Genomic DNA, 13,283 nt, shown 5'->3' with positions numbered 1-13,283 from the left:
GATTGAAACTTCTTTCATTTTTTAATAATACCTGTGAGTACCCTTGGGAAACATAAAACTTGATTTTTTTTTTCCCCCTGATATGCAGGAGTATTTTGTTAGTAAAATTTCAAAGAACTTCAGTGGGTCTTTGTACAAGTTTGAACTGCAAGGATCTGCTTATACACATTTTTTTGTTTTTCCTAGCACATACATACTACAGTATACATGATCTGTGATTATTTGGATCTGTGGACTGGAATCTGCAGATGTAGGGCCAGCCATGTTATACCCAGATTTTTGACCCTGCAGAGAGTCAGCGTCCCTAAGCCCTGAGTTGTTCAAAGGCCCAGTATAGTTTCTCAACTTCTGATATTCTCTCAATAAAAAGTTTTAGTTAGAAGAAAACTGTATGTATCTTCCTTATATAGAAGAGATCTATTTGTGTGTGTGTTTTCTTTAGGCTATTTGTAATGGTACCTACAGTATATTTTCCTTGAAAAATTGCTAAAGTTTAGGCACTTTGGTCCCAAAAGAGTAATCATGTCTTGTCAAATAGAATACTCAACATAGATATTATGTTTGTTATACTGTTTGATAATAAGAATAGAAGAAAAATTCTATTGCTTAATGTTTATAGAGCAGCCCCTTCATCAAGTAGAGCAGCTCCTTCATCAAACCAGGAAGAAAGAATAAAGGAGTTTGCTTTTATTGACCTAACCCAAGGGTCTTGTAGGATAATAACATTTGAAATCTCTAAATTACCTGTTGTAGTGAATCAAATATTTTTATGAAAAAATTATTTTCTAAATTATGTTTTAAATTTAAATGTATGTTCTTAGAAATTTTCTATGTAGAGTTTCTTCGCTTACTATTGTTTTTGTTGTTTCCTATATTGTTTTTAAGATGACTTTGTAGTTTTAAGCTATTGCCAAAAAACTGTAACTTTCCATTTTATGTAATTCTTCTCTAACATTTTATTCTGACATTAACATTGTTTGCCAACCTGTTATTCCTTAGCCTATTCGTCCTCTGCAGCCCTCTTCACAGCCTGTTCAGTACTCTACAGCCCCTTACCCATCCCCGCTCCTGCCAGTCTCACCCACTCAGCAATACTCCGTGGTACTATATCTCTATTCACCTCCTGCGTTGTTTCTATGGGTATATGTGTGATGAATCCTTGTGAATGTGATTAATGTGATATGTTCTTTTGTGATTTTCTGAAGTCAGGGATACATATATTTTGAAAAAGCATTTTTTTAAAGCTGTATTAGAAATAATTTACTCTGTTCCATAAAATATTTGTTATATTGGCTTATTTTGGCAATTATGTAAAGCCTAACATTTTCCTTGTTTTTCATACTGAAATAATCTTCAGGTCCTAAGATGTTTTAACTACTCTTCTTATTGAGGCTGGTGTAGATCTGTGCAGTCCTGGGGTGGCAGCTTTCATCTGGGTTTAGACTTTCTTTCCCCACTAGGTCCGAAAAAACTTAGTCATTGGGGTGAATTGGAGCTTCCAGTTTCATAAGACATCAAAATCTCTAGATATTTAATCTATGACTATAAAGTAGTGGTGCTTCCTTTAATCCAAAGCATGCCCCAAGTTATACCTTTCAGTAAGAGCTCAGTAATGACCATCTCTAGTTAGTGAACATATGGGACCACAATATAAAGTACCTCCTGCATAGTGCCTAAAATGAAATAGATATTCAGTAAATGTTAATTTCCTTCCGTTAAGTTGAATCTACCTAACCGCCTGTACTTTTTCCCAGTGATGCTCTTACTTTTCAGACTATACGGTCATCACATTTTGAAATTGCATCCAAGTTAAATTATAAGATGTCTCTTAAAATCACTCAACACTTTTTTTTAAATGTTTTGTTTTGTTGAGGGTGTTTTTGTTTTGAGCTGTAGGGCAACCTTATTTACCAGCCTTGGCTCTGAATGATTTTCAAAGATCACTTTCAGTCTGAGAAAATGAAATTTTGCCAGCATTGAGAAGGTTGAGAACATTTTTAAAAATAACATAAAAGCCTCAAAAATGTTTTGAAAAATGGCAGATGGTTGGAGTAAGAAAATGACTTTTTCACCAAGATGGCTGTAATGATGCGATGTATCAATCATTATGGTATTTCTTTTTAAAATATTTGGACATACATTTTCATTACAGCTGGTAAGCATTTTTAGGTATATTTTCCTCTTCTGAAGTTATTCATTGAATTAGGTGAGTAGTGCTGGACTAAATCAGAACAACCATTTGAGAAGGGTAAAGCCATGCCATATATTTTCAGTCACTAAGTCAGGTTTCCTTTTTTTCAGTCCTTTATCATCTCCATAGCCTTAATTTACTTTGCAAAAACAAGCAGATTATAGAAATTGCAGACATGTCAACTTTGACAACTCAGTTGCCACAATTTTTTAAGTAATTTTCCTTTTTTCAAATTTTTCCTCTCAGGAAAATGTGATGCACATTGTTACCAATCTGGCTCCTTGACAACAAGGGAATGCTATTTTAACCCCATTGTAGTCATTTCAGTTGATACTATGTAGACAAGTCAGAATTGGTCCTTGCTTTGTTGAGTCAGATAATATAGATTGTAGCCTTTTCTTGACACCACTGCCTGCTCTCCAAGTAGCAAAAGCAATAGGAAACTGTCACCTGGTTTACCTTTGCCTAGCATCTGGTTTAAGGAGTAGACCAAAAAACACCAGGGAAGAATAGAATTGATAACCAAATTATTTTTGAGATTAGAAGATTAGAGAGGGTAGATTTTATATATTTCATTTCTGCTACTATATTTGATCGATAGGTATGGGAGGAACTACAGAAATGTATAGAACCTGACTCTTCTTACCTTCTGGGAAGAAGGGTATTAAAGAGTATTTAGTACCATGCCTGGCTAGACTCCTGGTCTTTGAAGTCTTTTCAGAAAATGTTAGTTGCCTAATATAAAAGTGTGCCTTTAATCTTCATTTTAAATAAATGTCTTCATTTTTTTATTGTGAAATGTTGTTATACCCTACTCTTTTCTGCATGCTATACATTTCCATGAGATATATTTTATAAGTAATTTGTGTTGACAGCATTGTAATATTGCTACCTTCCTGCCTCAGAGTTACAATTTTCTTGAAGCTGTTCTTCTATTAAATCATGCTTGTTGTAGATATAGAATTTCCATGATATTAATATATACTACTGCAACTCTTCTTAAAATACATGAAGTATTTTTCTTTGATAAGATCGGTCTGTGTATGGAAAGCTTACTGATTTCTGATCTCTCCCTTTTTAGCAGGACAACCTTGGGTCTCAGTTTAGCCACATGAGTCTTGCCCGCCAGCCATCAGCAGATGGTTCTGACCCTCATGCCACCATGTTCCAGTCCACTGTTGTTCTTCAGTCCCCACAGCAGTCTGGTTATATCATGACAGCAGCCCCTCCACCACCGCCACCGCCGCCGCCGCCACCACCTCCTCCCCTACCGCCTGGGCAGCCAGTCCCTGCTCCGGGCTATTCTGCCTCTGGTCATCCTGTCAGCCAGCCAATGCTCCAGCAGCAGGGGTATATTCAGCAGCCCTCTCCACAGGTACATTGCTTTTTCATCTTCTAACTTTAATTTTGCACGGAGAGACCTTGTGAGAACGTGTGACCAAAACTTGTCAGCCATCTTCCCTTTTGGAGACTCTAAAATGCATTCTAGACAACCACATGACCGATAGATACTTCAGTTGGAGGGTTAAACTATGTAATCTTTGAGTTCCCTTCTGATTCTGAGAGGTTTGTTTTGTTTTAACTAGCTTAGGAGAAACACAGTAAAGTAAATGCACTATGAAAATAAAACGGTACATTTTAAGAAGAAATAGATCAGTTTGGGGAGAATTAGCATCTTAACACTGTTGAATGGCCTATGCAAAAATACGTTACCTCTCTCCATTTATTTAGATCTTCCGTAATATTTTTGTCAGTCGTATTTTGTGGTTTTCATTACGCAAGTATTACATATAGTTTTTAAAGTATATCCAAAATATTGAATGTTTAAAGTGATAATTCTAAAGGAGATTATTTTTAAATTTTATTTTTTATTTTTATTAATTTTTGTTAACTGCTAATATGTAGAAATAAAATTGTCTTTTGTATATTGATCTTTTTATCCTGCGGACTTTCTAAATTTGATTGTTCTACATATAATCTTTCCAATCTCTTTGCCTTTTGTTTCTCTTTTGCCTTATTGCATTAGCTAAGTGCGCCACTGTTGAATATACTCACAGGAGAGGGAAGTAAAATCTCTAGAATCCATGTATTAACTTAAATATGTTTTGAAGTACCTATGCTTACATTGTTCCCAGTCTTAGGGTTAAGCCTTCAGTCTTCCAACATTAACTGTGAAACTATCTGTGGATTTTTTTTGTACATTTCTCTTATATTCCTAATTTGTTGAGAGTCTTTACCATGAATGGATATTAATTTATAAAAACAAATTTTTTTTCTGCCTCTATTGAGGTGATCAATCATGTGGGGCTTTATTCCCCTTTATTAATACAGTGAATTACTCTGACTTTTGAATGTTAAACTACCTTTCATTTCTGGAACATACCTTATGATATGTATGTATCATGATATAGTTATCTTTTTTGTATATCACTGGGTTTGATTTGTCAGTATTTTCTTACAGAGTTTTGCATGTATTTTCATGAAGGATACTGACCTGTAGTTTCCTTATAAGCCCTTTTTCAGGTTGTAGTGCCCAGGGTGGTACTGATCTCAAAATGAGTTGGATAGAATTCCCTCCTTTATTTCCCAAAGGAGTTTATGGGTTTAGCTCCTATATATAGGTCATTTATTTTGAGTTCGATTTTGTATATGGTATGAGATAAGGTTCTAGCTTCATTCTTTTGCATGTGTATATCTCTTTGTTCCAGCATTACTTGTTGAAGATACTATTTTTTTTTTTTTTTTTTTTGCACTGGGTCTTTGTTGCTGCATGCAGGCTTTCTCTAGTTGCAGCGAGTGGAGGGTCCCTCTCTAGTTGCAGTGCACGGGCTTCTCATTGCAGTGGCCTCTCCTGTTGTGGAGCACATGCTGTACGCGCACAGCCTTCAGTAGCTGTGTCACACAGGCTCAGTAGTTGTGGCGCACGCGGTTAGTTGCTCTGGTACGTATGGCATCTTCCCAAACCTGGGATCAAATCTATGTCCCCTGCATTGGCAAGGGGACTCTTACCCACTGTATCTCCAGGGAAGTCCAAAGATATTATTCTTTGCCCACTAAATAATCTTGGTACACTTGTTGAATATCAGTTGGATCATAAATGTAACAGTTTATTTCTGAACTCTCACTTTTACACTGTTTTATACTATATCTATCTTTATGTCAGTACCACACTGTTTTTGTTACTGTACCTTTCTAGTAAGTTTTAAAATCAGGAAGTGTGAGTCCTCCAAGTTTGTTCTTCTTTTTCAAGATTGTTTTGGCTATTTAGCTTACTTGCGGTTCTACATGAACTTGAGGATGGCTTCTCCATTTCTGAAAAAGAGGCCTTGGAATTTAGATAGGGATTGCATTGAATCTGTAAATGGTTCTGTGTTGTATTGTCATTTTAACTGTTACATGTTCCAGTCTTAACGAGCATGAGATGTCTTTCCATGTTCTTAGGTCATCTTTAATTTCTCTCATATTGTTTTTGCATTTAGTATACGCTCAGTGAAGGCAATGGCAACCCACTTCAGTACTCTTGGCTGGAAAATCCCGTGGATGGAGGAGCCTGGTAGGCTGCAGTCCATGGGGTCGCTAAGAGTTAGGCACGACTGAGCGACTTCACTTTCACTTTTCACTTTCCTGCATTGGAGAAGGAAATGGCAACCCACTCCAGTATTCCTGCCTGGAGAATCCCAGGGGCAGAGGAGCCTAGTGGGCTGCCGTCTGTGGGGTTGCACAGAGTCAGACACAACTGAAGCGAGTTAGCAGCAGCAGTATCAACTGAGTATATGTGTTTGATACTTCTGGATCTTCTACATCCTTATTTAATTTTTGTCTAATTCTATCAATAGATGATAGTGGTTTTGTCTGTTTCTAAATTCTATCATATTGTATTATAGTATTTGAATGTATAATCTTCCCAATGTATTGACTCATACTATTATGAAATGTTTTTCTCTGTCTCTAGTACTGTTGTTTGTCTTGAAACATACTGTAATGTGACTTTCATATGGTGAATTAAGCATCCGTTTTAAAAATAAAAACAAAAAACTTTTATATTGGAGTATATGATTAACAATGATGTGATATTTTCAGGTAGAGAGCAAAGGGACTCAGCCATACATATGCATGTATCCATTCTCCCCCAAACTCCCCTCCCATCCGGGCTGCCACATAACACTGAGCAGAATCCTCTGTGCTATACAGTAGGACCCTGTTGGTTATCCATTTTAAATATAGCAGTCAATACCAAATTTGATTGTAAAAGTGTAAGTGCATTCTTTTGATTAGCACTTAGATAATAGGTCTTATTCCATTCTCCTATATGCACCATTTATACTTAAAGTGTGTCATTCAAATTCAGTATATAATTGATATTTGCTGATTTATTCAGTCTGATGGGAGTGTTTAGTCCTTTTATCTTTAAATATCAATTGACATTCTTAGATGCAGATATATCTGTTACTTCCTGATACCTCCAGGAAAAATTAAGGAATCACATGTGTATTACATCTATAATGTTTCAAAAACAAATATTACAGAAAATTTAGAAGATTCTTGGCTTATAATTGATTCAGGAATTCTGTGCTTGTCTGGTTTCCAGACAAAATGGGCTCTCTTTAAGATCGCCACAGATCTCTGTTCTTTTAGAAGTAGCCCAATCAGAAGAGCAGAACATGAGAGCCTATGAACCTACTGAAGTTAACTCTCCACATACTTCCATATCAATAGATTGTTTATTCTTCACCCCAAACCATATCAGATTACATTTAGAGAAATTCACAACTGATACAAATAGCTTTGGGTAGAAAACTAAATCAGGCCAGTCTTATTGGCATTTTTTCCAGCTTTATTAAAGTATAATTGACAAATAAAATGTGTATTGACATTTTAATTTGCATTAGAAATATGAGAAAAATTAAAGAATGAAATCAGTGCTAATGTGAATGTGTAGGAAAGGATAAACTGACTTACATATGTTGTGATAGCAGCTTAGCAGGTAAATTGAATGAGCTCCCGATACATGCTTTAACCAAAATGAGTCTCAAAAACAATGTTAATTGCAAAATAAGCTGCATGAAGTTATGTGAATGAGTGCATGAAAGTTGCTCAGTCATGTCCGACTCTTTGCGACCCCATGGACTATACAGTTCATGGAATTCTCCAGGCCAGAATACTGCAGTGGATAGCCTTTCCCTTCTCCAAGGAATCTTCCCAACCCAGGGATCTAACCTAGGTGCAGATTCACCAGCTGAGCCACCAGGAAAGCCCATGAAGTTTATGTAGAGTAACCATAATGTGCATTTTTAAAATTCTCAACAAGTCTATAGTAGATTACATAGATGATTGATAATATGTTACACACACACAGACTCTAGAAGTTTAAAAACATTTATGGGAATGATATACACCATCTATAAGATAATGATGCTTTTTCTATGGCATGTAAAGCAAAGGAATGTTGGGAGTGAGCCTTTAAGTATTTCAATAGTATTTGGTTTTGTAACTGAGAGAAAAATCTGAAACAAATGTGACCAAAAAAGTTAAATCTACTAAATCTAATTTAGTGGGGAAATTGGTATATATCTTTTGTTATGTATACTATATGTTTGAAATTTTTAAATTTTTTTTCAGGTAAACTTAAAGAAAAATCAGTTTTCAGATGATTAGTGACGGGGAGAATTATTACTCATTACACTCTGATATTTCTGACAGGGAAATAAAGATTTCTACTCCAAATAAAAATAATTATTTTTCCCTCAATCCTTATTCTAGATGCCAGCCTGTTACTGTGCTCCAGGCCACTACCACTCTAATCAACCTCAGTATTGCCCAGTCCCTTCGGTCCATTACAATTCACATCTAAACCAACCACTGCCACAGCCTGCACAGCAGACAGGTGAGTAGAATTCATGAGGTTAGGAATTGTTAGCTTTGAGTATTGATGATTTTTCATCCTGGTTTATTTCCATCTTACTATAAAGGTACTGCCAAGGTACTACTACACTCAGTCAGTCAAGGATTTCAGATAGGTGAATATAGGTGAATATGCAAACCAGTGAGAGGAAAAGAGTAGGCAGATCTTAGATGAAAAGAGCGGGCACCGTCCAGAGAATACCACACTGTCAGGTTTCCATGCTAAAGACTTGGGAGCCATAATGAGAAGACTGTACCAGGTGAGCAGCTTCGCAGTGCTGACTGCCCTGTAGCTGCAGCCTTCACTGCATCAAGACCTACAGACAAGGCGAGTTAAGATGTCTGCTGAACAGGTAACCCAAAACAAGGCCCAAAACGACCTAACTTTGGTTGAGAGCTCTAGCCTAGTGAAGCTGTTTTGGTGTCTTCGTCTCTGTAGGAATGCCTTGAAAGGAATGATGTTCTTACACATTTTTTTGTGTTTTGTTTTTCAGTTTTCTGGTTGTGTAGTGAAAGGTATATTTAAACTGAATGCAGTCTAATCCTAAACATATCAAATGTATTAAAACTGAAGATTGTTTTTCTTTTGCCCCTTTCAAATTTTCTCTAAGCCTTCCATGAAAACAACTATGGTCTCAGTGTAAAAGCTATCTCACTAATTTTGCTGACTTCATTTCTCTCTGTGCTTCCCACCTAGATGTGTACTTCTGCCCCAGATGTTTAATAAGGTATTCTTTTCAGCCTTTTATATAACTCTAGGTATTGAAAGAGAATTTTTATTGGTTTCTTTGAAGCCTTTTTAGCTGCTTGTCACCATTTGAAGGTGCTCAGACTATGTCAGCATGATTGCTGAGGCCACATAACCCTACATCTGTAGTGGACAGTTTCTTGCTCTTGATAATGTTTGTAGCCTTTGATGGGTTCCACAATTTCAGGAGAAAGACATCTGCCCTGCGTGGTCTGATGAGAGGAGTGTTCTTGCCTCTCCTCACTTGTGCAGTCCTCACTCATCATCAGCTTTACCAGATAAGACTCTTACTTATCACCTCAGCAGGGAAACTTCCAGGGCCTCAATCTGTTGCTCTCAGGAGCTGTCTTGTACTTAATGTGTAGGTTTTTCCTGTTTTTGTGTTGCTGGCCTTGTATTGTATGTGTGACAAACGTTCTTCCAAAGGATGTTGAGTACATACAGTGGTCATTTTGGCCAACTTAGAATTTGTCCTCTGTCTCAAAATTGACTCCCTTTAATTTCAGGGTTTCCTAAGGTTTAGTAATACATTCCACTTCAGCTGGTATATGCTCTAATTTTGAAAGGCATCAGAAGCTCTCCCTTATACCTGGAGACATTGGTCATGACACTGCTCACTAACTAAATAACATTGTTGTTTTATTCTAAGAGAAATTGTTTCCTAAGTTTCCTGGACCCTCCTTGACTGACTTTTCATATCAAAATTATAATAGTTTTTTTATTTTTTTATATCCATAATTATAATAGTTTAAAAAAACATTATATATTTTTTATTATTGTTTTTATTTTTATTTGTTTTTATTATATTTATTTATTATTTATAATACAGATTATATTTGTTATTTTATTATTTTTTTAAACATTTATAATTTTTATTGTTTAACTTATTACATTTTAATGTTTAATCATTTTATAAAACAAATTATAATACAGATTACAGCTAATGTTATGATACTAAAAAAAGAAATTGGCCTTTTCTTTCCCCATTCAAATACCTTGCATGTGACTAATTAACTTATTAGTTCATTAGTATACCCAGTTAATGAAGCAGGCAAAGAAACTTTGTTTTGTATTTGTGTGAGCTTCTCAGTTTTGTTCTTCTTCATGGCTAAATTTTATTCCTCTCCATTATCAAAGTGCCTGCAAAATTAAAACTTTCAATCACAGTTTGGACCAATGTGTTCATGCAAATGCTCCTCTACCAAAAATATTCCCACTTACTGGAAAACAACTATAAATGCCACACCTCCCAATTCAGGGCCAGAATATCTACATAACAGATGACATGTGTTCATTATCAGTGATATTTTAATTGTTGGATTTTTCTTAATGCTGGTGGTTGTGGTGAAAAGGAAAGAAACGATAAGTCAGAATGCATCTGGACAGTGCAGGCATAGAAAAGTGTATGTGTCTGAATGACTCTGCCATTGTGTTTGACTCTTAAAAGAGTCAGTTATAATATTAATATAACACTTTATAACTAGAGTTGGTTCCTCCAGTTACTTGATGTAATAATATCTTCTCAATTCAAACTTAAGGTTCATGTCATTCAGTTTGAAGAATAGAAGAGAAATAAATCCTCAAAGCACCCTTATCTGAAAGGGAAAAAAATATTGTTATGCTAATAAGTAGGAAAGAAACTTTCCCTTTAAAGGAAATTTCAGTCATGCCAGTGCCACTTACTTTGTTGGTCATTATATTGAACCTTTGTATGGAATTTGTAGGAGTTGGATGATTAATTTGTATAATCTAAAGACTTTTGTGATTAGCCAGTGATTATTTTTATGTCTAAACTTACAGAAAAAAATGTGCATTTGGGACTTCCCTGGTGGTCCAGTGGTTAAGAATCCACCTTGCAGTGCATGGAACATGGGTTCAAATCCTGGTCGGGAAGCTAAGATCCCACATGCTGCAGAGCAGCTAAGCCCAAGCACTGCAACTAGAGTCTGTGCACCACAACCAAGAGCCCATGCGCCGCAGCTAAGCCCCAATGTATTCAAATAAACACATTTAAAAAACAAAAAAATGTGCATTTATGTTTGTATGTCTCCTGACAGAAAAGCAAAATCCACTGGGAAATGGACACAGTAGCTTTTTGGTTCTGATTTTCTTTTTACAGATTTAAAGCAGTTTATTTCTCAGTAATTTCCATTTTTGTATGTAAACATTATACTTTCTGGTTTTCTTTTTTTTTCCCTTATATTTTTCTATATTCCACCATCCCCATCTGATTAAAATTAGAAATAATTTGTTATATCCCTTAGATAGACTTGGAACAATTTATTTCCACTGAGGCACAAATAAATAATTTTTAAATGTTTGTATATGAATCTGAAGAAAATTTTGCTCTAAATTAACAAACCCAGTTGAATCAGATATTCTCAGATCAGTAGGGTATGAGCAATATAAACATAAGATATTCTATTATTTTCCCTTTTGAGTGCAGGAAGGAATTGGTCTTCCATCCACATGCCAGAGGACTGCTATAGTTACTGATCTCCTAAACCCATCTATTATGGGAACTGAATTGAAATCAGTACTAACATAACTGCTGGGGAATGAACGTACCAATCTTCCGTTATGAATGTGAAACTACTATGAAAGACAAGGTTGAAAGGTTGAGTCAACCCCTGTCAACAGAAACAGAAGAAATTCTGTCTACATAAGGCCTTTTGGACAATGTATTGTATAACATAAAAGAAAACAAAATAGGAGTCAAATCCTAACAGCCCTTACTTGTATTTAACTGGTATTAGGTATATCATTTAAAGCCTCTAGGTTTCAATTTACTCACTTGCAAAGTAAGGGAGTTTTGCTAATATGTCTGTTGAAGCCTCTGTGTACCCTACAATTCCATGATTCTGTGTGTCTGTCTTAGATAAGTCATTTCTAGTTCAGAAGGGCAGAATATTGGAAGATTGGTTTGCAATAGTTTAGTGCCTACTGCCGTAACAGGAGCCATACAAGCAAAGATTTTAAAAGATCTGGTTACTTGCCAGCTGCAGTAGTAAGAATTTGTTATCTTAACCCTTTACCGTAAAATGTACAGCTTGAATACTATGAAGTATATGATAAAGAAACTTCCTGCAGGTAGTAATTACAGCAAAGATTTTAGGTTTATGAGGCCTGGCTGTTCTCTGTTTAGCTGCTTTCATTCTTAAAACTCTTTTGAAAAGTTCACAGCTTCACCATATATGTTTAATATTTTGCAATAATTGGCCTTGTTCCTGAGCTGTTGGATTCGGGGCCGTAGCACTGTCTGAGAGGTTTACATTTCTCACAGTGAACCGGTCTCTTTTTCAGCTGCTTCCTGGCTTCTTTTTACTCAGGTTTCCACTGCTTTCTTTTCTTTTGTTTTTTCCCTTCTTCTTTCTTTTAATGCTATATTAAAGTGTTAACATTTGCTTATATTTTCCATTAATTGTAATGCCTTTTAATCATGCTTCATACTCAGAAATAGGGATTTGAATTTAAATGACAACCTTGGCTTAATATAATTTACCTTTTAAAAATTCATGAAAGCTGTTGCTTTAATTTATTTTCCAAGGAAGAATTGAAAGGCAGATTGCTTTTGATTGGAGCTTTTCTTAAAAGTTTAATGTCCTAAGCATGCCAGATTCATTAATGAAAGTCAAATACATCTTTTCCCCTATTACTAAATAGCTTTTTAGGAATATTATTATGCATGCCATTAAATGGACTTAAGACACATAAAAGCATTTGAAAGTATTTGAAGGGATATGATTTAATTTTTTTCCCAAACTGTGATATTGTATGCATGTGGGAAGCAAAAATAACTCCATAAAGCTAAATATCATTTTAGTTTTGCAACCTCTGGTAAATTCAACGATTATCAATGCATTATACCTGTAATCTTAGCTTTCCAATCAGCAGACTACAGTAGGGTCCTATTGACCACAACCACAGGAGAAACATTTTGGGTTAAGCAGGCTGTAAGATGCCCAAGAATAATGGCAGCTTTGCAGGGCACAAATTTAAAAGTAACCAGGATATGAAAGACAGGCAAGGAAGAAAGGATCCTATTGGATAAGCAGAGGAGGGGTGATACTTATAACAGATAAGTTATGTCAAATAGGGACTCTAGCTACAAAGTCATTTACTGACAACTGTTGACTTGAGTTATAGGAATTTTGTATTTATATTACTAGGTGGTAGTCCTGGCTACCCTTGTTTTATCATTGATTCTGTAAGCATTTCTTAGTATTGCGTGACCAGCACAGACTCAAACATTGTATATTACCTACAAATCCACGTATTTCCCTTTTCCCTTCTTCATTAACCTGCCGCCACTGGAGCCAAACGTATCTGGTAAGTACCCATAGATTTCCTTGAGTTGTATACCCTCTTCCATAGGACGGTCATTTAAATAGCTTTGACCTATAACCTGTATGAACCTGTTTTTATTAGATTAATATTTTATGT

General features: G+C 35.6%; 1 protein-coding gene across 14 annotated transcripts in view; it reads left to right on the top strand.

Annotated features, from left to right (window-relative positions):
* Positions 1 to 13,283, top strand: part of R3HDM1 (R3H domain containing 1) — a 167,569-nt gene that overhangs the window by 115,990 nt on the left and 38,296 nt on the right. For 9 of the 14 annotated variants that reach the window (XM_025277031.3, XM_006048201.4, XM_044935977.2 and 6 more), the window contains 3 exons: positions 1,000 to 1,101; positions 3,273 to 3,566; positions 7,952 to 8,075. In XM_025277031.3, the coding sequence (XP_025132816.2) occupies positions 1,000 to 1,101; positions 3,273 to 3,566; positions 7,952 to 8,075 (520 nt within the window). The remainder of the gene's footprint in view (positions 1 to 999; positions 1,102 to 3,272; positions 3,567 to 7,951; positions 8,076 to 13,283) is intronic. The other 5 variants (XM_006048204.4, XM_006048202.4, XM_025277052.3 and 2 more) reach the window with 2 other exon arrangements.

This window comes from Bubalus bubalis, chromosome 2, assembly GCF_019923935.1.
Source record: "Bubalus bubalis isolate 160015118507 breed Murrah chromosome 2, NDDB_SH_1, whole genome shotgun sequence".
Lineage (NCBI taxonomy): Eukaryota > Metazoa > Chordata > Mammalia > Artiodactyla > Bovidae > Bubalus > Bubalus bubalis.
This window is presented reverse-complemented; position numbering and strand designations above follow the sequence as displayed.